This window comes from Rhamphochromis longiceps, linkage group LG9 (genome assembly GCF_057381845.1).
Source record: "Rhamphochromis longiceps isolate RC_006_pf linkage group LG9, R_longiceps_female_GT1.1, whole genome shotgun sequence".
Lineage (NCBI taxonomy): Eukaryota > Metazoa > Chordata > Actinopteri > Cichliformes > Cichlidae > Rhamphochromis > Rhamphochromis longiceps.
The window spans coordinates 34,288,400-34,313,242 of NC_140565.1; the positions used below are offsets into that span (position 1 = coordinate 34,288,400).

Consider the following 24,843-nt stretch of genomic DNA (forward strand, 5'->3'; position numbering starts at 1 on the left):
GGAAGCTCATGGCTCAGATTGGCTTTGTTAAAGTCCCCAAGAGCAATGATGAGAGAGTCCGGGAATGTCCGCTCCATGTGCAGTATCTGCTCCGCGAGTGCGCACTGAGCTGCCTGCGCATCCGCATCTGGCGGGATGTAAACAGCGGCCAGGATGAATGAAGCAAACTCCTGCGGAGAATAAAACGGTTTGCAGTGAATAAAAAGGTATTCCAGAGAGGAAGAGCAGTGCTGAGCAATCACTGTCACATCTGTGCACCAGCCACTATTGATGTAGAAGCAGAGACCTCCACCTTTGGACTTACCGGAGAGAGCGGCCTGCCGGTCCGCGCGCAGCAGATGGAATCCCTCCAGTTTGAGCGCGCAGTCTGGGATGTTCTCACTGAGCCACGACTCCGTAAAACATAAGACACAGGAGGAGGCAAAGTCTCTGTTCATGCTTCTCATCAGGGCCAGTTCGTCAATCTTATTCCCGAGTGAGCGAACATTAGAAAGGAAGATCCCAGGAAGAGCGGTTCGCAATCCGCGTCTCCTCAAACGCACGAGTGCGCCGGCTCGCTTCCCTCTCTTTCGGCGTCTCGCTTTCCTGGTCAGAGTCAGCAGTAAATCTGCCGCAGATGCGACAAATATTGGGAATAAATCCACAGGCGTTGTAGTCCTGTAGTTAAGGAGCTCTTCTCTGGTGTACGAATATCCAGAGGAGTGCCCAGACACAGAAGAAATGCACAAAAACAAAACAAAAGTAACGCACTGAAGCACCAGGGCGACCATCCGCGGCGCCATCTTGGTTATATATATCTAACTATCTAACGAATTATAACTAACATTAAAAACATGTTTAAGGAGGAGAGAGAGAAAATAAATTCGATTAACATCTGATGTTTGGGTTTTTGTTCAGTAATCAGCGTGACCTGTGTATAAACGCATAAAAGAGATAACGTTGGTGTTTCCGTCATGTAGTAACTGCTGGCTTTAACTGTACAAAGGTTGTTCGACACTATGAAACACATACAGACTTCATGATGTTCGGCTAATATTTTTATTGTGAATATTAATCATGAGGGTAAACGGACCTGTACACCACAGAGTGAAGTCAGCATATCCACGATATCTTCAGCTCTATGAGTTAACACAGTTTCCCAGCTGACTAATCTAACGGCCATCTACGAATATGTCACGGGTCATATCAATATGATTTTACAGAAAATCATCCTTATTACTGCCAACTATTCCAGAGACGTGAAAATCTACACCATAAAGAACAAAAAAATATAGCAGTCTAACGCAACACTGTAACAAAGATGAACCGTCAGTTTGTCACAGATCAAAGTGTGAATGAAAGTGATTGGTTGAACAGGTGTCCGTGATGTGTGTTTTCTGCATTTTCATCAGCATAAGAGACTCAGCAGCAGATTAGAATAACATTTATACATTTAATAAATCACCAAATGAATACACGATCTAACCTGTTCCGACAATTTGAGTTTGTGTTCTCTCAGCTGCAGACTCGCTGCTGTTTAAATGTTTGAGAGGAAGATTAGATATAATGCAAACATCAAGCTGTGTGCCGGTGATTGAACATGAGCACTTTTGCAAACATGTTCTATGTTGACAACCTGACCAGACATGTGAAGATTACGTTGCGACATTCGCAGCTAAAACACTATTAAAAGTGTAGTTGGTGACAGAAAAACGGGGTATTTTAAAACTACACCACCACCATTGCTGCCTGTGATTTGAAATGCATTCTGGGATACCTGGCTGCCCCAAGTCTACACAAGCAATCGATTATCTAGGATCGACCTGTCTTGACTTACTTTGCACGGCAACCAATCAAATGTTAGAGAAGCTGCATGGCAGCGTTAACCCCGCCCACTTGGTTTGATGGGTGAGGCTGACAGATAAAATTATTTCAAGGAGCGAGATAAAGGGGACTAAAGTGCCAAAATGAATTAAATAAATAAATCATTAAATAATTAATTAATTAAAACTGTCAATAATTATTAATTAATTAACTACATGTGTCGTAAATATTTATGTAATTAATTATTGCCACATTTAAATATTATTTAATGGTGTATTAAATTAATTCATTTTGGCAGTCCTGGCGTTCCATTTTGGCTCATTAAAGTTCTTGTCTTTAGATTAACTTTGTCTGCGTGTAATCGTGATACAGCCAGCGACGCTGTGCAACTAAGTCACGTGACCAGAAACCAACAAGTCACGACAGAGCAGGAAGAAGGGGGCGGAGCAAAGTGTGCGTGCAGGAGAGGAGTCGAGCAGAGAGAGCTGCTTTTTCATGAAACGGAAGTAAAGTAGTGAACTTAGAGGAGAGAAACAAACTAAAGCATCGATCATAAACCACTACCAACGTCCTGATATCTGCATCGATCTGCCCACCCTTGTCTCCTGGATCGTAGCTGAGATCAGCGTGAACCACGTGGGTCTCTGCTCCCTGATCTGTTTCCTGTGTTTGGAAAGAGTTGCAGCTTCATCGCGGAGTTTCTCTCGGTTTGTGGGCTCATCTAAAGGTAAACACCGAGCTAACTTTACTGTGAGTTCAGTTCATGTTGAGTTTAGCTCCTGAATGAGGTCTTCTGCTGCTCTCCTCGGTGTCTGTTCACAGTTTATTGTGAACACGTTGAGAGAAGAGTGAGAGAGTGTTTGGAGAAAAACACCAACTAATCATTAGCTCAGCATGCTGGGAGAAGTTGGAGCAGAAAAGTCTTTTCATTGTCCCTGCAGCTGTTTTTCTGACTGCACCAAACCTCTACAGCCTCGTTTCTATTTGAAGTGATAACAGGAAGTCAGAGCGATCTGCTGCAGTATCAGGGTCACTATAACTTTATTGTCCAGCTGCTGTGGATGAACACATGAGAGGAAGTGAACTCCTACAAAGTCTCATTTTAATGAGTGTGGCTGCTGTAAAGTGATGCACAGGAAGATGTTAACAAAAACTAATGAAACAGAGATGAAAGTAAACAGTGTTCATATTTGAAAGCACAGAGAAAAAAAATATATTGTGGTGGTTAATGTGCAGCTCTTGGTGATTTGGGAGAAGAAGAATGTTTTTATCGTGTTGTGGATTGAATGTTGGATTTTATTTTTATTTGTTGTTTACAGAAAACAGAAGTTTTGTCCACTTGTGGTTTACGATGGAGACTTTGAGTCTGGTCCAGCTGCCTTTTGGGGGTTCTGTCTCTTAAAGAGTATTTACATCTCTCATGTAGGGAGGGAGGACCCATGGAGGGTGCAGACACTGTGAAGTAGTGATGAGGTCCAGGACATGTTTTATAATCACGGGGGTTGCTGAAGGTGTTGAAAGTCTTGGGTGGGGGGTAACAGGTCATTGTTGGTAGAATCCACAGCAGGAGCTGTTCAGGCTGTTGGTGTGCATTGTTGGTGCAGTGGGGTCTTTAGGTTTGTGGTTGGTTCACGTTCTGAGTGTTTTTCAGACAGAAGCAGAGTCGTTAGATGAAAACAGGTTTGGGAAAGTCTGAGGAACTTGGAAAGAAAAGCGTCTGGACTTCTTTAAGTTGCTTGAAGACATTTCACCTCTCACCCGAGAAGCTTCTTCAGTTCTAAGGTCAGATGGCGGAGATTCTCAGATTTAAACCCTAAAAGGACCCCCTGATGATCCTCTACCTAATCACATGAGCCAAGGTGTGAAAATGGGTGTGGGTCACAATCAGCCAGGTCATTGTGAAACCTGGCCCCACCCTATCATGTGATTTCCTGAGGTCAGATGGCCCAGGATGTGAGTGGGCGTTAAGGCGTCTTATAAAGAAAGTGACTGGACTTCTTGTGTGGCTCGGTGCTGTCCCTGTTAAAGAGCCAAGAGCCTTTCTTTCCACTTCCTCCATGTAAAGTTTGGCTACAATGGGACACACTGGGGAGCTCACAGCACATCCATGTTTGTGTCTGTAGAAACCTTCTTTGTATTTAAAATATGTGGTGGTAAGGCAGAGGTCTAACAGTGTGCAGACCTGATCAGGGTGAAGCTGGTTCTGGTTTTAAGGAGCTGTCTTGTTGTAGTTGTTTCCTGACAGTCTCCACTGCCTCGGTTGGAGGTGTACAAGTGAAAAGTGAGACCACATCAAAGGACACTCTGGTTTCATCTGGATCAAGTGTAAGTTTGTGGACCCACAAGTGGAGCTAGGATGGTGATGTGTTTTTGCTGCTACCAATGAGTCTGAGTGGGACTCCATCTTTGTGTATCTATGGAAGTCCATATATACAGGGTGCAGCATCCACCGGGTAAAGGTGGTGGTATGCAGGGAGCTCAGTGGCTTTTTTCAAGTTCTTGTTGCAGCTGATGACTTTCTTTTTGCTTCTGGGGTTTCACCTTGAAGCTTCATAGGTATTGTTGTCACTGAGTGTAGTAATGTTTATTTGCTCTGCTTCTTCTTGTCAGGGATAAAATACATATCTATACTTTTGTGTCCCAGCTGAGTAACAGGAGGAGAAGAGTCTGGTGGAGCAGCAGAGGAACAGTTTCAGCCATTTGGACTCAGCTCAGCCACTACAGAGGAAACAATGACTTCAACACAGGAGGTGAGAAAAGTATCTCAGCTACACTGTTATTGAAACTGTGTGCACAGCTGGTTGTTAACAGCAGCTTTATCTTTTCCATCCTGGGCTCCTCCACACATACAGAATGTACTTCATAAACAGAAACCACAGAATCCCCAAAAGTTGACTCTGTTCATTTTGATGTAGCGTTTCCAGTTGCAGATGATCCGTCACCACCAAGTCATTGGTTCAGGTATGTGGATGACACCTGGGTGAAAATCAAACTCAGCACGTACCACATTGCAGGCATCACATTAACTCGGTGCACCGACACATCAAATTCACCAGGGAGGATATGAAAAGTGGCAGGTTAGCCTTCTTAGCCTGTGAGATTTCTATCAGTAATGGGGGACATCTAAAAGCTGATGTTTACCCTAAACCTACGCATACAGATCAGTATTTAAGGTTTGACTCTCATCATCCACTGGAGCATGAACACAGAGCAAACACCATCCCTACTGACACAACGGCCAGGAAGTAGAAGAATATGCCATCAAGAAGCCCCTGAGTAAATGTGGTTATTCTAGCTGGACATTTGTCAAAACTGGGAAGGCACCTAAAGAAAGTTCCAGCTGATCCAGGTGAGAAGGACAACCGCTGCCTATGTAAAAACTCGATGTGATCCCATTTGTGTCAGGAGTATCGGAACCGCAGAGACTCATTTTTTCAAAACATCTTGGTGGCTTTTAAACCCCAAAACACGCTGCTCCAAAAATTGGTCCACCCCAAGGATCGGGTCCCCAGACACAAACAGAGTAAAACAACCTCTGGCTAAGAGGATGGCACAACACAGAAGAGCTGCTTCGTTAGGTCAGGACTCTGAAGTCTATTTAAACCTACAGGCAGGACAGGGAGGAACTCTGGTTTGAGTCAAGGAGGCCATTTACGTGAAAAGGGAAAGACCATCTCTGAATCGAGGAGGGGACCTAAGTATTACGCTGAAAAAACCACAGAAGTTACAAGAAAATATAAAGATCATATTTAATCAGCACACATTGAAACAATAGCATCAGTTGAACTCACAATTTTTCATCAAGTAAAAGATTTTTTTCCCGTGATCAATATTTCTTCAATAATGTCATTTTAATTCCAACTCTCATTGTAGCACATCATTGTAATGTGATAGTATTACCAGAAGGTGGTGGCAACACACCTACGACGTGTTTGTTGACATCTTTGATTCCACTAATGGAGTTTCAGTTTGTTCCACGACTGCATTTCACTCACTGCCTCTGTTTGTATCTCTGTCACTGCAGGACCAACATGGAGCGAGAAGTCAGCGCTCTCAGGAGGCCGACAAACCTCACAGAAGAACTGGACGGAAAAACTACAGCTGTGATGACTGTGGGAAGGGTTTTATCCGGGCCGACAGCTTAAAAAGACACAAACTCATCCACAGTGGAGTAAAAGCACACAGCTGTGACTTGTGTGGAACATCTTTTGCCCTGCCTGAAAATTTAAAAACACACCAAGTCATCCACAGTGGAGTTAAAGCACACAGCTGTGACTTGTGTGGAAAATCTTTTAACCTAGCTGGAAACTTAAAAACACATCAACTTACCCACAGTGGAGTTAAAGCACACAGCTGTGAGTTGTGTGGAAAATCTTTTAACCTAGCTGCAAACTTAAAAAGACACCAACTCATCCACAGTGGAGTTAAAGCACACAGCTGTGACTTGTGTGGAAAGTCTTTTAGCCTGGCTGAAAGCTTAAAAACACATCAAGTCATCCACAGTGAATTTAAAGCATACTGCTGTGACTTGTGTGGAAAGTCTTTTACCCTGGCTATAAGCTTAAAAAGACACCAACTCACCCACTCTGGAATTAAGGCGTACAGCTGTGACATTTGTGGAAAAAATTTCAGCCAGCCAGGCAGCCGAAATATTCACCTACGGATTCACACTGGAAATGATGTTTACTGCTGTGATCAGTGTGGGAAACACTTTACAACAGCCACACAGTTACAGCGCCACATGTTTACCCACACTGAAGAAAGACCTTATAAATGTGACCTGTGTGATAAGACTTTTAAGTCTCCACGTCACCTGGAAAAACACCAACACGTCCACACCAGAAAATAACTCTACAAGTGCAGTTACTGTGAGGTATGTATTTATATTTTATTCCTGAATTTTAGCCTGAGTGTAACAAGTCTGATTAGGCGACGTTCAGGATCAAAATGTTGAAGGACTGACTTACACTGTCTTTGTGTCTTTGTTTTGAAGCAGAGCGACACAGATGGATCCAGTTCTCAACCCTGTCGTCACTGTGGTGGTGGGAAAGAGTTTCACTGTGACCTTTGTGGAAAAACCCTCAGTGATCAAGAGAGACTAATAAGACATCAACGTAGACACACTGGAGACAAAATGAGCTACTGCAAAGAATGTGGGAGAGGTTTCACCACATCAAGTGCATTAAAAAACATGAACTCTGTCATAGTGGGGTCAAAAAGCACGTGTGTGACCAGTGTGGGTCAACCTTCATTACTGCAGTGCAGATAACATTAAAGTGCATAAACGCGTCCACACAGGAGACACCATACAAGTGCAGACACTGTGACATAAGCTTCTCGTGTTCAGGTAATCGTAACGTTCATGAACGTACACACATTGAACTTCAGCTGTGACCAGTGTGACAAGAACTTCAGACTCCACACACAAATGATCCCAAGCTGTAAATAAATGTGCAAAAACATTCACTTCATTATCTGCTCTGTGCAAACATCATCTGAACTTTACTGTTTTGGAGGGGGCAAACACAGTGTACAGATGACTGTTAACATGTGCTTGTCAGGCACTCTTTTTGGCTGTCGTGGTTTACACTTTACACTCTTTCATCTTCCTTCGTTTCTCACCTGTACCAACCATTGACTCTCATGGTCATTTTCCCCTCTCTCACGCTCACACACAACAGGAGGGGCAGCCCCACACATTCTCCCTGCAACACGGACTGTACGACCCACGAGGCTACATTGTTAAAGGTCTGTGCCTGTAACACTCTGCTCATATTGTCTTCATATTACTTTTTTTTTTTTTTAAATAATAATTAAAAAAAAAAATTCTTCACGTCGATATGCGGGCCCTGAGTTTGAGACCCGTTTTAATCTTTGTTCCCTTAGAACATTAGTAGTTGTACTTTTTACTGTATTATAAAAGTTATAGGAATGTGTTTTTACCAAACTAATATTGTATCAAAACTGTCGAGATGTGTGTGTGTATATATATATATATGTGTGTGTGTGTATATATATATATATTTATTAGGGGTGCAACGATATTCGTATCGATATTGAACCGTTCGATACAGTGCTTTCGGTTCGGTACGCATATGTATCGAACAATACAACATTTGTAATTTATTTTATCAACTTTCCTTCTGACGATGCTGTCTGTGTTGAGCGCTCAGTGAATCTGCGTTCGACTACTCCGCCTAGGCTGCACTGTCGAGCGCAGATCCACTGAGCGCTCAACACAGACAGCATAGTCAGAAGGAAGAGCGCAGGGCAAGCTAGCAAGACAGGGAACACAACGAATATGACTGCACATTTACGCGACATCATCCTAGTGCAAAGACAAAAACAACAAGCATGCTACTAACTTTAGCCGAGTCATTTAGACAGCTGTTAGCACATGATTCTCCTTATGCTGCTGAGAATATAGCCCAGAAGAAGCGGATAGTATAGCTTTTATTTTGGAAAGAGCCATTTCTCTGTAATAAACTCTCTTTTCCAAAGATGAGTGATTCCTCAATCAGATACAGGGCTCGCAATATCGCTAGCCCGACGTCCCGGAGCTAGCGATTTTTTTCAGTCGGGCTACCAAAATCTATCTCTGCCCTGCCCGTCGGGCTATTGTAGGAAGGAAAAATATATGTCAATGCTTTTGCATTCTTTCGGAAATGTAGCTGGGTAATTATGTCATTGGCATCGGTGAGCCACTGTCAATATGTGACATATTGAAATGCGTTTGAATTTGCGCTTGTTTTTTTGCTTTCACTTTGTAATGACAGCACTGATCTGTGAGTGATGATAATTTGCGCACCAATTCCTCTGACATCGTCTTATTAATCGTTAGCTTACTATGCAAACATGACAAGTGAAATCTCCCGCAGCAAGCTTAAACATGTGAGAGGTTGATCGCGCAGAGAATCGCTGAGCTTATGTGAGTGCGTGTGTAAAAGCAGCAGGATATATATTTGACTACGATGACCTGGATGACTGAGAACTTTCACAGACAGATATATATTTCAGTTCTGCTGAGCCAAATAAGACAGGTCAGGGTGAAGAAGTGACAGCAAAAGAAAAACTTAACACAAAACGGAGAAGTTATGACAAATCAGACTATAAGGCAAAAAGAAAGTGCAGCTTTATGGTTTCATGGACAAAAGAATTTCTGTGGCTGCAATATGACGAGCTAAATAACCAGGGCTGCACATAAGTGGTCCGCAGGTGCGCATTCGCTGTCAAAATAAAAAACACGCACAAGGGTTAGGGTTAAATTTAAAAACTGTACTTTTGAGTTAAAATATATATTTATAATTTTAATAAATGACAAATTAAAAAGGCATGAACATTTTTTTGTATCGAAAAAATATCGAACCGTGAATTTTGTGTATCGTTGCACCCCTAATATATATATATATACACATACACACACATCAATGTCTTTCATTTGACGTTTCTCAGTTTTTAAAATGTACTTGTTTTTCATGTATTCATTTTATGTGTTACCTCAGTTACACTTTAATCCTTTTTCATATTTAATATTCTACTGTGGTAATCCTTGTTCTTAGATTCCTTCCTCCCAGAACTCCAAATAATTTCACACCAGTTGCCCTTAAAGCTTCCAATATGAATTAAATCCGTCAGCTGTCTTTGAAACAACAACTGCTGTGACTTTATGTCCAGAAAAAAGAATCTCAAGCTAAACTGGTGTTGGGCTGTACTTCCATGTAATACCAGGTTGTACCAGAAGGTGGAGCAGTGCTCCAAGAGCACGTTCTTATTCACAATGGCAGCAAAGAAATGTTAAAAGCAGCACACATCAGGGTCGTTTTAAAGATAGCAGATGACTCCTTTTAGTTCATTCAAATTCTATCAAACCTCTACTTTTGGCTGCTCCTTTCACTTTAGTGTATTTACAATATCCTTGAAGTCTACGTGTTGTTTTTTAATGAATTCATTTTGATCCACATGTTCTGTAGCTGTTTTCTTGTTGATTTGAAGTTTGGATTATGAAATCCTGATACTGTTAAATCATTAGTTATATCTGATGAACTGTGCAAAGTTTGTAGGGTGTGAAAAATAAAGAAATGGTCTCACAACAAGTAGTTTGAGCCATGATTTCAGATTCAAACTAATTTAACTGTTCTCAGTATCACAGATGGAGGTTTATCAGAGGAGGAGACTTAGCTGTTTTCCACTCACACTGACCAGGCAGCTCATTAAAAACTCTGGATCGATCTTCCAGGACAAAAAGGTCATAAAATGTTACATTTTTCTCAAACACTTGCTGTGAGTATGAAGTTCGCTGGGGGTGTGTTTAAGATGCTTAAAGGATGAGTTTTCCTTCCAAAGTGCAAACAAACTGTGTGCTTGTTAAAACCTGAAGTGAGATTACAGGAGAGTAAGTTGAGAAACAAAAGTATCTGGGGTGTGGTGTGGCAAGAAGATACTCTGAAACAGAAAATCAAAGTATTGGAGCAGGTTTTACCGTGACCAATCAAAGAAAGCCCGGCAATTCCAAAAGCATCTTTGCCCCTTTTACCATTAATAGATGTAAAGTTTGAGTGCATATGCATGAACCTCATCCAGCTATTACACAGAGGGCACATGGATATCGCTTTGTATTAGTTCTGGTCAATTATGCACCACAATATCCCAAAGCAGTGCCACTGTGCAGGATTTCTGCAAAAAGTGTGGCATAGGCTTTCATTTCATGCCCAGAGTTGGTATCCCCAAAGAGATACTTACTGAGAGTGATGGGTTGGTGGAGCAGCTGAATAAGACTTTAAATTCCATGATTCACAAGAGGAATAGACTCTAATACAGACAGCACTCAGAGACACAGGGACTGAGAGCAAAAAAGACTTTTATTACAGAGTGCGTGCAAGGGGCACTCAGCAAGTTAACCATAAACTGAAGTAGAGTAACAAAGCAAACTATGAATCTACACTAAAAATACTCTTATGGAACACTATGAACTTATAGTATACTGTGAGTAATCGAGCTGGATGAGACAAGGGAAGCAAAACTAGAAACACTGACATGAGACACGGACCTTCAAAATAAAGCCGGAAACACACTGACTGAACTCTAGACATGTAAACTTAACAGCAACTGGGGAGACAGAACATGGGAACATGAAACATGGTACAAAAAGTCACAGTAGACACAACATGGAACACAGGGAAGCCATATTACAAAACCTAAGAACTAAACCAGAATCGTGACACACGGTAACTTCCAGTGCAGGACCCCTGAGGAGTGGGGCGGAATTTTTACGATCACTGTAAATGAGGGGAACGGGTGTAAGCTGGGATTTTGGAAGCTGATCCAAAGTGTATGTAGCAAATTGCAAACAGTCTTACTTTTATTCAGGTGGAGGCAAAGCACAGAGGAGTAGGTGGTCCGGGTGTGGAGAAGAGGTAATCCTGAGGAGTGAGTTTGTTAAAGTCAGAGTGTTGGGCAGGGAGGCAGGCGAACATGAGTGGGAAGCTGCAAGTAGACCAGCAATTGAACCAAAGAAGGTTATGACAGTGACTCAGCAACATCCAGAGGTTTTCTGTGAGCAGAAAGTACAGAGGTCAAACACACGAAAAACTCTGTTGTTTGCAGTGCAGGAGGCCTCCACGGGATTTTGTGCCTTTGCGTTGCATCATCTGGCCATCAGCGGCAGCAGCACCTGCACAACAGTGGGGCTAGACTCTGATTATTTTCACTGGGAGACAAAGTTCTTGTAGTTTACTCCCTTCTGCTAACTTGAAAGAGGTGAGGCAGTTCTTGGAACTGACTGGTTACAACCACCAGTTTGTGGCCGGCTTTCTAGAGCTGACCAGTCCCTTAATTTAATTAATTCTTATGGAGATTTACTGCAATTGGCTATAAGTGCTATCAGATTCATTTAGAGCTTACTGTAACTCACTAAATTTCTTTGAGATTGTTGACAGTCCCATCAGATTGAATTCAAAATTTCCAGAAATCCATCTTTGTTTGATTTCAATATCACAGACATCCTGCATAAACAAACAGCTGCTTCAGTGTTTGCAGATGACATTAGTGACCATTGCAACAGTCAAAAGCAGAATTCATGATCCATTTCATCTTGATTGGAAAAGAATTTATCTCATACCAGATATGGAATCTGCCTGGAAATTATTTTATGAAGAACAGGATATTTTAGTGATATTACACAAATGGAAGAAAGCAGTCTTACATATTTGTTTAATATGTGCATTGAAGGACATGTCCTGGTCAGAATTACTGAAAGGTTCCTCACAGTGTTGCTGGAGGCCAAGGTAATGCCATCCAGAAAACAAGTAAATCCTTATTTGGTTCAGTGGAAAGACAAGCTGTTCCAATTGCTTTCCAATGGTGAAAGTCTTGATGGATGGCTGCTCTGAGGAAAGGCAGCTCAGAAACTTTACCAGCGGGACACATTATTGTGTGCCTCAACTTCACTGGGTTTTTCAGTCTTTTATCACAAGCTACTCTGCCTTTTTTTTACTTTCATTGGTTAGGTTTATGGATTAGAGATCTGATGTAGATTATGATATTAACATTTTGGGACACATCGTCAGCAGTGGACCTTGGATTAATTGGGTGTTTCGGCCATTATGACTAGACACCCTCATCCAGGGAGGCCCTGCCAGGGTTGATCAGGCCAAGGAGTGTCTCACATATTAAATTGTTATTTCTCTTCTACTTTCTTCTGTTTAGTTTTCTACAATTTTTCTATCAATTCACTGCAAAATGAGAAGTAATACTTACCTTATTGATATTTAGGAGCCTCACTTCTTTGAAGGGATAGAAAAGGTGATAGAGAGAAGTAAGACAAAAGAGACAAGATAGGAGAGAGCAGACCCAGATCTGGCATCCCACATCTCCGTGCCAGATCGGGCTGTACGCTTTATCTCCCCGCTGCTTCATTCAGCAGGGCAACTTGCACGTGAGAAATAAATAAAATAAAGTTTAGCCACAGCCAGTGAGTGGTCCTCTCAGCAGTGTTAGCTAATTCTCTTATAGCCTGCTGTTGCACCTGTCCTCTGATTCCAATCTCTCTAAGCAGTTTTGCTGTTGTACTGCTGATAAAACTGGCACAGAGCTTCCTCCAAGCATTACAAAAGATTCACATCAAACTTATTACAAAGTGCTCGTGAGCACTCCTTTAGTTTGAACCCAGTGACAGTATGAAGTTATTATGAAGTTTGCTGCCCTGTCACAATCACCATGCTTCATCAACATTGTATGATGTTTGTGAATTTTGCTTTCCACCGTTGTTTTGTTTGTTTTGTTGATTAAATCAACCAAATGCAGCTTTCACAGTTTTTCACGTGTTGTGAAACTGTGATCTTTGGAGATGTGGAACGTAAATGTGTTTGTCTGAAAAAAACACTTTGGGTCAACTTCTGCTGTTTTAAATGTGCTACATAAATAAGAATAATTTGACTAGAAAAACAAAAAGTGTTTTTATGTTCAGACATCTTTATTCTTAACGTATTTGTAACGTTAAAAGTTTGATTTATTCCATTCCATTAAAATAATTAATTTCACATCTTTTATTGGGATTAATATAGTTTTAATATGAGCTTTCAGTTTATAGGTAATCAGCCTACTGAAGTAACAACTATGATGACCAGTAACATTTTGAAATGAACATGAACTAATGCTGAAGATCCAACTCAAGTCGTGACTGAAACTTTAATTTCAGCACTAAATGAGTGACTTAGATTGAAAATGTGACGTCATTTCCGGGGTAAAACTGCAAAAGATTGTGGGCACGAGTGGCAAGGGGTACTGGCGCATGCAGGCTTTCACATGAAAACAGTCACACAGCGATAAAAAGAAACACAAAGAATGGCAAGAAGCTGTTGTATTATTAACTGCAATAGCCGGTCGCATGACAGCCACGGGAAGCCGACGGGTAAAGTGATCGGTTTTTTATCGTTTACATCGTGGAAGAGAAATTGTTTAAGCCACGTTTCCGAAGTAACAAAGAGCCGACGGATGGGCTGGATTGCAGACCAAATATAACTTCCCAGAACACTCCAGCTCACAGGTTACTCTGCTCCAAGCATTTCCACAAAGGTCAGTCTGCTGTTGTAGTTATCATAACATAATTGTTGATGTGGTTACAAATAAGTCTTTATTTGAATTGAATTTGTTGGGCTATGCTGCTTTGTTCACGGTGGCTTTGCGGCCTAATGTTTGTTGTGTTTTGTAAGAAAACCAGCCTACAAAATGCAGGAATGTGATCCAGACTGGCGCCCTCTATCAACCTGGTCATGCACAGTTTAAAGCTGCTACTACAGCCAGATTTGATCGGTTAAGAGAGAGAGCAAGATCAAAACAGCCACGAAAAGTCCCGCATATATGTGCCCAAGTGTTGCTCTGACATCACCAGGGTGGCGTCCTTCATAGGCTTGAGTGCCCTGACAACTTCTTTTGCACATGTGATGTCAGACTCACTTAATGTGAAGATTTCTTTTTCACTCTTCCTAACTTCTGCAGAAAGCAGAGCTGCACAGATGGCTGGTTGCTGTTCTAAAAATCGTTCTATCATATCATAGGAGCTGTTCCATCTTGTTATTACGTCCGTGATCCATCTGTGAGCAGGTAGCTGAAGGAGGCGCTGTTTCTGCTTCAACTGATTGCTGGCTGTGGTGCTGCGCCAAAAAAAAAGGCTGTTACACGTCGGATCCTCCCGAGAAATCGCACCACGGATTGTATTTTCAGTGCTTTCTGTGAGGCGAGATTCAGACTGTGTGCAAAACATTGTATGTGCGTTATGCCTGCAAGTCTAGCCGCGAGAGCCATGTTTGGTGCATTATCGGTAACAACAACAAGGTCCTTTGCGTTCAATCCCCATTCAGCCACAGCGTCAGTTAGTAACGCTGCAATGTGCTCACCTGTGTGACTGTCATGCATGGCTCGGGTTTGTAGTACATGAGACTGAAGGTTCCACTGGTCCGTTATGTGATGTGCTGTAACAGTTACGTACGATTCAGTGGCTCTCGAAGTCCAAGCGTCGCATGTTAAAGCAACTGTCTCTGCCGAGCTGAGAGAGTCCAGCACTGTCGCTTTGACTTCTTGGTACAACTTTAATAGAGCGATGTCCGTGATGTGTTGTCGGGAAGGAACGGTGTAATGGGGCTCCAGCGTTTTAATCATATTACGAAATCCTTTATTCTCCACAACACTCAGAGGGCGCATGTCTTTGCAAATAAAAACAAGTACTGACTGCGTTATTTTTGTTGTACGAGTTGAAGTTGCTGGTAGTTTCGAAAAGTTAACTTCTTCAATTGTCCGTTGAGCGGGATCACCTCGTTTCATTTTAAAATTAGCATTTGGCGCTACATCGCTATGGTGTCTACACACGTGTGTTCGTAAATTCGTGGTGTTACCCGAATATTTGACTCTGGCGGTGCAGATTTTACAGACTGCATAGCTCTTGTCATAGTCTTTACTGCCTTCTTTTGTCCTAAATCCAAAATAAGTCCACACATCAGCTTTGAAAGCTGCTGGGGCCGGCTGTATCCTCTCCTCTTCGGTCATCAGTTAGCTAGCACAATTGGCCACACATCCACTGTTCTACTTCGTTGGTTTTTGGCAAACTAGACGCTTCTACAGTTATCGCAAGACCTCGTTTTTCCGTAACGTAAAGGCGGTAAAAACTGCCATCTCCAAACTCCCAGACCCACTCGGCGAAGTTGTCATGCTCCCAAACACTCCCCTGTCTACCAGTCTCTCCACCAAACATTGTTTAATTTCCACCTTCTTAGAATGCAACGGAACATCCACATTGAATAAATTAGCCACTACTAACAAATCTGCTTTATTGCACCGCTCCAACTTTTCAATGGAGGGCTGTTGCGCAAAATCATCCATGTCAAACGACATCATGAGCAAAGCAAAAAAGAAAAACACAACTCTGCAGACAACTAACCACATCCAATCACTCTAGGTCCGCAAAACTCGCGCCCAATGCATAGATGGATGACACTCTCCCATTTTCCTCAACTCCCACATTGACGGTCCCCCCACCGTAAACATCAAAAGGAAACAAATTACACGAACAAAAAAGGGACGAGCCCCTAGGTTAGTATCTTGTAGCATCCAGAGGTTTAAACATCAATCTTCCCATTAAGTAGATTACCTAGAAATGAAGAGTTGTTTTCGCCCAGTAAGCTGAGCGTTATAATGTAAACAGTAAAATGTAATTGGACGTTGGCAGAGATGCTCTTTATTTAAGGCAATGTTCAGGATTAAAATGTTGAAGCAATTCCCTGACTCTCCCTGTCTTTGTGTCTTTGTTTAGAAACAGAGCGACACAGATGGATCCAGTTCTCGACCCTGTCGTCACTGTGGTGGTGGGAAAGACTTTTGCTGTGACCTTTGTGGAAAAACCTTTAATCGGCAACGGAACCTAAAATGGCACCAACGTAGACACACTGGAGACAAAATGAACTACTGCAAAGAATGTGGGAGAGGCTTCCCCACACGGAGTCAATTAAAAATACATGAACTCATTCACAGTGGAGTCAAAAAGCACGTGTGTGACCAGTGTGGGTCATCCTTCACCACTGCAAGTGAGATTAAAGTGCATAAACGAGTCCACACCGGAGAGAAACCATACAAGTGCAGACACTGTGACGGAAGCTTTTCACGGTCAGCTAGTCGTAACCTTCATGAACTTACACACATTGAAGGGAACTTCAGCTGTGACCAGTGTGACAAGAGCTTCAGGAATCTCAGTTCATACTCCGAACATAAACGATCCCACGCTGTAAATAAACAGTTTCACTGTTACCAATGTGCAAAAACATTCACTTCATTATCTGCTCTGTGCAAACATCAGCGTGATCATGCAGGACTGAAATCACTGGATCACAATGAATCTGACGAGACAGAAAGATCCTCTTCTGGTTTCAGGGTCGGACTTAAAAACCTTGAGGCTCCACAGAGTTCAGCTGGAGTCTCCTGTAAAGAGTGCAGCTGATGTCACACTTGGATCTGATGAGGTAGCTCTGCTTTCTGGACCTGCAATTAATAATCCTGCCTCTTAAATTTATGAAGTTGCAAAGTATTGTCCTCCTTCCTTTTTCTTTTAGTTTTCTGTCATTTCTTAAAGATTGTTTTGCCTGAATGTTGAATCTCTCTCTCGTGGTTTGATCAGTAAATCTCATGTGGCTGGCTGCACTTAGAGGGAACCTGCTATACTGCACATGAATTCAATTTTGCATTAGATATTGTTGAATTCTTCTTTATTTTGTTGTATCCCTTTATGGATGTGTAAAGGAAATAAATGCAGACATAATGGTTTACTACTGATCTAGCTAACCTATTCCACGAGCACAACATGGCATGGGCCAAAGTCAGGAGAACTAAGCTACACACTGATTGGTTGCTTTTCAAGCAGCTGTGTGATGCATACACAGTTGTCATTAGAAAGGTCAAAGCTGATCATTTTGTTGTGGAGACTTATAGGGGCTATTTCAAACAAATAGCCCCTATAAGATTTGGGTGACGATAAAATTACCTTGTACATTGTGAATGGGTTAAATGCAGAGGAACTATTTCCCTATGGGGACTAACACGCACACTTGTAATGAAACTGTTGTTTGGCTTAATGAACATTTTATGATGTCCCTGAAACTCTAAATCAGGGGAGTCAAACTCATTTTACATCACAGCTTCTGTGACCTTTAGTGGGCCAGCCCAGTGAAACTCCCCTTTCTGTCAGTAATGAAATTACATATTTAACTGCTTTTATACACAACAAATGAGAAAGAAAGAAATCTGTCAGCATGATTGTTTGGACTTGAATTGTGAGACATAAATTTAGAATTGCAGAAAAAGTTCTGACTGTACAGTTGTTGTTGTTGTTTTTTTTAACCCTATAAGATAAGATGACCTTTATTAGTCCCACAGGTGAGAAATTTGTGTTGTTACAGCAAAAGTGCAAAGTTATGTAGCAGAAATTAGAAAACACTGGAATGCAATAAAATAAAACAGAAATACAAATACTATATACAACTGAGTAGGAAAATACAACTTCGTCAGAAGAAGAATTGCACATATAGCAGTCTTATTGCACATGTGTGTGTTTGATCAGCTGCAAAAGTCTTTGTTGTGGAGTCTGACAGCAGTGGGGAGGAAAGACCTGCGAAATCTCTCCGTCCCACACCGTGGGTGCCGCAGTCTCCCACTGAAGGAGCTGCTCAGTGCTGTCAGAGTCTCCTGCATGGGGTGGGAGATGTTGTCCAACAGGGATGACAGCTTAGCCACCGTTCTCCTGTCACTCACCACCTCCACTGGGTCCAGAGGGCAGAACAGAGCTGGCCCTTCGGATCAGCCTGTTCAGTCTCTTCCTGTCCCCAGCAGAGATGTTGCCGCCCCAGCAGACCACACCATAGAAGATGGCTGAGGCCACCACAGAGTCATAGGTCGTTTGGAGTGGGCCCTCCACTCCAAACGACCTGAGTCTCCGCAGCAGGGAGATCCTCTATTACTCCCATTGTAGGCAATCCATCTTTTAAACCATCTATTCTACACAGTACATTTAGACTTTGGAAACCGGTAGGACTTTGCACAATTGGTAATCTATACTAGGAGGATGTTTTTGCCTCTTTCAAGCAGTTACAAGAGCTATACAAGCTACAAGGGAGCAACTTTTTTCTCAGATACCTCCAGATAGGAGACTATGTCAGGAAATGCATTTCGAGTCATTGTGAGTTTAGTTTAGTGTAGTTTTCTCTGGTCCCCTCCCCAATCAGACCAGGAGGGACATGTTTACCTGCATATTCTCCTTAACTTGCTGGTTGTCTGTGTGGTTTCCAAAAAATGATGTGGGCTTCATAGATAACTGGGAAGCTTTCTGGAGGAAACCTGGTCTTGTTATGAGAGACAGCATCCATCCCACTTTGGATGGAGCAGCTCTCATTTCTGGAAATTGATCAAATTGATCAAACCCCCCAAAATGTGACTATCCAGAGTTGGGACCAGGAAGCAGAGTTGCAGTCTTACACGCCTCTCTGTAGTTTCTCTCCTGTCACCCCCACAAAACCCATCTCCATAGAGACTGTCAGCTCCCAAACTGTCACGTCTGGCGTGGCAGGCGTGTGGAGTAGGAGAATAGGACTCAAGATGCAACTTTTGATGTAAGTGACCTTTATTTTATAAGGTGGGTGAAAACAAACAGAAACAGCAAAAGCGAGGATGAAAACTAAGCAAAACCTAAACTGGGAAAAACTAACGAAACAAACCTGAAACCAAAAACAGAGATGCTGCTTCAGAAGCACTGTGTCGAGCATTGATTTGTTTGGCCGGAGTCACGTGATCAGTGACATCTGAAGCTTCATTTAGAACATAAGTGATTCAGTGGTTTATAAGGAAGTGAATCATTCATAAGATTTGTGGAGTGTTTTGATAGTGAGAGATAGCAAACCACTGGTCATTCCACTGAGAGAAACTGAGTCAGGGGAGGTTTTGTCATGTGTGGGAGTGTTTTATCTGAAAACGTGAAAAACTTGAAAATGTCAGAAAACAGCTTTTCATAATGTAAATATTATTACAGTATATAACTTTAGAAACACTTCCATTTGACTTGAATTTAATATTATAAAAAATGTAAACTTAAAATGTTATTCTAAAATGTGCAGCAATTTAATTGGTTTATTCTTTTTAGGCGATAGTCTGTGGGACCAAGGAAGGCCTTATACCTGCATCTCTACCAACTTGCAATTTCTGGGCACTCCAGCCTCTTCTGTTTCAAGCAAGAGGATTTTCTCTAAGGCAGGAAAAGAAACAGACTCGGTCATCGTACAGTGAAGCAAATTCTCTTATGAAATCAAAATGAAAAAGGGTTACCTTAAATGGATCATGTTTTTACTTTGCAAGTTCATAAGTAGGGCTGGGTTTCGATTATCGATTTTACGATTAAAATCGATTCTAGCTTGGATAAAGTGATTTTTAAATATACATTTATTTTGCCTGAAACGCTAGAATCTCCACACATAGGACTCAGTTCTGCTTCTACGTGTGAGGACGGCAAGATGGCGAACTAAGCAGCTGTCCTTATCTTAGCTCTGGTGCAAGGTACCTTTTAGCCCTCCTTTTTTGATGATTTGTTCCCTCAAAAATCTTACGCCGACTTCACAAAGATGCCAAAAAACCAGAAGAAGGACAAAGGGGAAAGCAAGTCTTCCCAGAACGATAAAATACAAGATTTGGCTTCAGCTGCGGATGATCACAACTACTGCCTCTCAGACATGGAGTTTGAAAGTGGCGACGGGAAAAAAAGAAATCTGGAGGAAATTAATGACTTGCTTCTCTCAACTCTGTCTAAAGGTGACCATCCGAGAAAGATTGCTAATCCCAGTCCCACAGCGAGCGACATACTGGCAGCTATTCAAGCTCTCCACATGCGATTTGATAAACAAGATGACAAAATGGCGGACATTAACAACAAATTATTGGAGAATGCCTCGTTGATTGCCAGTCGTGCTGAGTCCATTGAATTCAATGCAACTGAAGTCCGTGAAGTCCGTCCCTAAACAGGAAAGTAAACTAAGTTTTTATTTTTTTATATATATTCAAGTTTGATATTTTTAATATTTTGAACTCTATTTTTATTTATCTTTAATGCTACGCACGTGTTTATCCTTTGTGTCGTTGAATGTTAGAGGTTTCAGGGAAAAGGTTAAAAGAAAAGCAATGTTTATGTTTATCAAAGGGCTAAAAGCGAATTGCGCCTTACTACAAGAAACTCATTCAAGTGACGCTGATGCCACCTTCTGGTCAAAACAGTGGGGTGAAAAAATCCTCTTCAGCCACGGATCCAACCACTCTGCCGGAGTAGCCTCATCGTTGTCACTGATGAGGCCAACCACCGTGGTGTCATCTGCAAACTTAATGATGGTGTTGGAACCATCAGCAGGTCTGCAGTCGTGGGTGAAGAGGGAGTAGAGGAAAGGGCTCATCACACAGCCTTGTGGTACATCGGTGTTCATCGTGATTGTAGATGAGCAGCGGTTATCCAGCCGGACATGTTGGGGGCGGTTGGTCAGGAAGTCCAGTAACCATTTGCAGATGAGGGAACTGATGCCCAGGTCTGTCAGTTTCCTGATGAGTTGTGAGGGGTGGATTGTATTGAATGCTGAACTGAAGTCTATAAACAGCATTCTGGCGTAGGTGTTGTTGTTGTCCAGGTGTGAGAGGACAGAGTGCAGTGCGATGGAGACTGCATCCTCTGTGCTCCTGTTCTGGCGGTATGCGAATTGGTGGGGGTCCAGGGTGGGGGGGAGACAGGATTTGTGAAGTGGTGTTGGAATTTCCAAGTAAGAAATGCATTCCTGCCCATGCACTGCTGGCTCTGTTCTGCTGGCTCCGGGTCCATTACGCTTGCATTAGAGCCTCTTATTGTGTGTTTTGTTTGGGTTTCCAGCAATGCGTGGAATTACCAAAACTGGAGAGGGGATAGCCTAACACAGTGGTTCCCAAACTTTTTTTGCTAGACCCCCCCTTTGTTTTACAAGAAAATCTTTGTGCTCCTCCCCTGACGTACACATCACTCATTTTTCAAACTCCATTGCAGTTTATTTTACACCTCAGACCTTTTGTAAACAATGAAACAAAAGTTAACTAAAATAAATTACAGGTTGCAATAAAATAAACCACTAAACAAACCATCTTTATGGTGTAATTATTTCATGTATAGTTGTTTGTTTGTTTGTTTGTTTGTTTGTTTTACTGTGTAATAATATTCAACACTGCTATCAATACATTTTTCAAAAAACATCTGTGCAAAATGGGTTTAAAAACAAAAACAACTGTGGGATACTGTTCTTCCGTGATTTGAACCAGGGAAACAAATTGTGGCAGGATCAGCCTGATATTATTTGTATCCCACTGTAACTTAACTGTATAAAGAGCTAATATCACCAAAATGTCATTATAAGAAGTGTTTGTGAAATAAAAATCAAGAATGTGGGATACTGTTTGTCCCAGATTTGGACAGCCAGTGCGTGCTCCCTACACAGGGGAAATAAATTCTGTTAGTGATACATACTATGGCACCACCATGGTATGTATAACTTATAGTCAGACTAAAGCCAGACTTTCAGATCCTCCCTGTCTGGAGGTAACGCTCCCTGATTCCTAAATGTACTCTTTTTCCAGTGGATTAAGGTTTGTTGCAGGTTTACACAGGGATAAGTGTATCCAGGTTTTCCTTTCAGCAACTTCAACTGGGCGACCGTGGCTCAGGGGGTTTGGGAAGCGTATCTGTAACCGGAAGGTCGCCAGTTCGAACCCGGGCTCTCTGTCCTGGTACTTTACCCTACCGCCTACTGGTGTTGGCCAGAGGGGCTGATGGCGCGATATGGCAGCCTCGCTTCCCACTCTGCCTGAAGTCCTCCACCATAGTCCCCTAAGAAGCCCCACATCACCGGGCCTAAGAAGCCCCACATCACCGGCCTGAATGACTACAGACCGGTGGCACTCACCCCAGTGGTAATGAAATGCTTTGAGAAGCTGGTCCGCAGACACATCACAGCAGCCTTGCCCCGCAGCCTGGATCCACACCAGTTTGCCTACAGAGCAAACCGGTCCACGGAAGACGCTGTAGCCACAGCACTCCATGCTGCATTAACACACCTGGAAGAGCATGGTAGCTATGTGCGGATGCTCTTCGTGGATTACTGCTCAGCTTTTAACACCATCCTTCCACACAAACTGGTGGCCAAGCTACAAGACCTGGGGCTTCCATACAGCACCTGCATGTGGATCAACAGCTTCCTCTCGGGCCGTAGACAGAGAGTCAGAGTTGGCCATCACACATCCTCAGCCCTGAGTCTCAGCACTGGCTCACCCCAGGGCTGTGTGCTCAGTCCACTGCTCTACTCTCTCTACACACACGACTGCACTCCTCGCCACCACAGCAACATCTTTGTGAAATTTGCAGATGACACCACAGTGGTGGGGCTCATTTCCAAGGGAGACGAGTCTACGTACAGAGACGAGGTGGAGCAGCTGACGTCATGGTGTAAGGCCAATAACCTCCTCCTCAACACTTCAAAAACCAAAGAACTCATAATAGACTTCAGAAGGAAAAAGGCAGAGATCCAACCACTATTCATAAATGGGGACTGTGTAGAAAGGGTGGCAAGCTTCCGCTTCCTGGGAGTCAATATAGAGGAGAACCTTTCCTGGAGTGTGAACACCTCCGAGCTGCTGGAAAAGGCCCAACAGAGACTGTACTTCCAGAGAATTCTCAGGAGGAATAACATCACACAGAGACTGCTGGTGTCCTTCTACAGAGCCACCATTGAGAGTGTTCTAACTTACTGCATATGCATCTGGTACACTAGCTGCACAGGGGCTCAGAGGAAAGCACTCCAAGGGATCATTAACACCGCCCAAAAGATCACTGGCTGCCCTCTCCCCACACTGGAAGTTCTACACAACGCCCACTGTTTTAAAAAGGCCCAAAACATCATAAAAGACACCTCACATCCTGGCCACTCCCTGTTCGAACTGTTGCCCTCAGGCAAACGGTACAGGGCAATCAGAGCAAGGACTAATAGACTCAAACACAGCTGTTATCCAACTGCAATAACACATCTGAATACTACAAAAAAAATGTTCATCACGCCACTCTTGTGTTAATCTATGCACGGTCTGAAGCATGTGTGTGGGAATGTATGTGAATGTTTTACTGTTACATCTTATCAGAATCAGAATCAGAATCAGAAAGGGTTTTATTGCCAAATGTTGAGCAGGTTTACAACATTAGGAAATTGCTGCGGTGCTTCAGTGCAAACATACTGTCATAAAAATATAAAAATAAGAATAAGAATTAAAAGTGCTAAGTGGATAGATATATACATGATATATACATGAGTGCAGGTGGTGATCAGTGCCAAACATGGAATGATGCAGTGACACAGCGTAGGGTCATGTGTTAGTGGTGGGGACAGTCATATGGTTATTGTTCATGTGTCCAACAGCAGAGGGGAAGAAACTGTTCTTATGGCGAGAGGTTCTGGTGCGAATGGACCGGAGCCTCCTGCCTGAGGGGAGCAGGTCAAACAGACTGTGTCCAGGGTGAGAAGGGTCAGCTGAGATCCGAGCTACACGCCGCAGTGTCCTGGAGGTGTACAGGTCCTGCAGAGATGGGAGTCTGCAGCCAATCACCTTCTCAGCAGAGCGCACAACACGCTGCAGTCTCTGTTTGTCCCTGATAGTGGCTCCAGCGTACCACACGGTGATGGAGGAGGTGAGGATGGACTCGATGATTGCAGTGTAGAATTGCATCATCGTCCGTGTTGGCAGGTTGAATTTCTTCAGCTGCCTCAGGAAGTACATCCTCTGCTGGGCTTTCTTGATGACGGAGGTGATGGTGGGCTCCCACTTCAGGTCCTGGGTGATGGTGGTACCCAGGAAGCGGAACGAGTCCACAGAGGTGATGGGGGTGTCAGTCAGGATGATGGGGGGGAGTGGAGCTGTGTGCTTCCTGAAGTCCACAATAATCTCCACTGTCTTCTGGGCATTCAGCACCAGGTTGTTGTGGCTGCACCAGGACACCAGACGTTCAACCTCCCTCCTGTAGGCAGACTCATCCCCGTCCGAGATGAGTCCGATAACGGTGGTGTCATCTGCAAACTTGATTAGCTTGACAGACTGGTGGGTGGAGGTGCAGCAGTTGGTGTACAATTATTAGTATTTTAAGTATTCTATCTATTTTATTTATTGAATTTTATTGTTTTATTTATATTTTGATATTGCTAGGGATGATGCAATGATCGGGGACCATTCTTCATTTCGTTGTTCTCGTGACAATGACAATAAAGTTTCTGATTCTGATTCTGTCAGTCTGCCCCAGGCTACAACCGTAGCTTGCCTCCACCAGTGAGTGAATGAATAGTGGCATTGTAAAGCGGTTTGGGTGCCTTGAAAAGCGCTATATAAATCCAATCCATTAATATAACTGCTTTGGGTTTTGTCTTTTTTTGTTGTTGTTTTGTTGTTTGTTTTTAGCAATACCTGATACGGTCC

The 24,843-nt window shown here is 42.8% G+C and overlaps 1 protein-coding gene and 1 pseudogene across 2 annotated transcripts; one reads left to right on the plus strand and one right to left on the minus strand.

The window, feature by feature from the left end:
• Positions 1-2,309: 2,309 nt before the first annotated feature.
• Positions 2,310-21,486, plus strand: LOC146662741 (uncharacterized; annotated as a pseudogene). Its single transcript, XR_014913419.1, has 4 exons — positions 2,310-2,530; positions 4,448-4,553; positions 5,828-6,676; positions 16,106-21,486. The product of XR_014913419.1 is annotated as an uncharacterized LOC146662741 (transcript).
• On the minus strand, positions 13,341-15,865 carry LOC146662742 (E3 SUMO-protein ligase ZBED1-like). Its single transcript, XM_085419404.1, has one exon. It carries the CDS (start codon positions 15,340-15,342, stop codon positions 14,431-14,433), a length of 912 nt encoding a protein of 303 aa, XP_085275530.1. The 5' UTR covers positions 15,343-15,865; the 3' UTR covers positions 13,341-14,430.
• Positions 21,487-24,843: the final 3,357 nt, after the last annotated feature.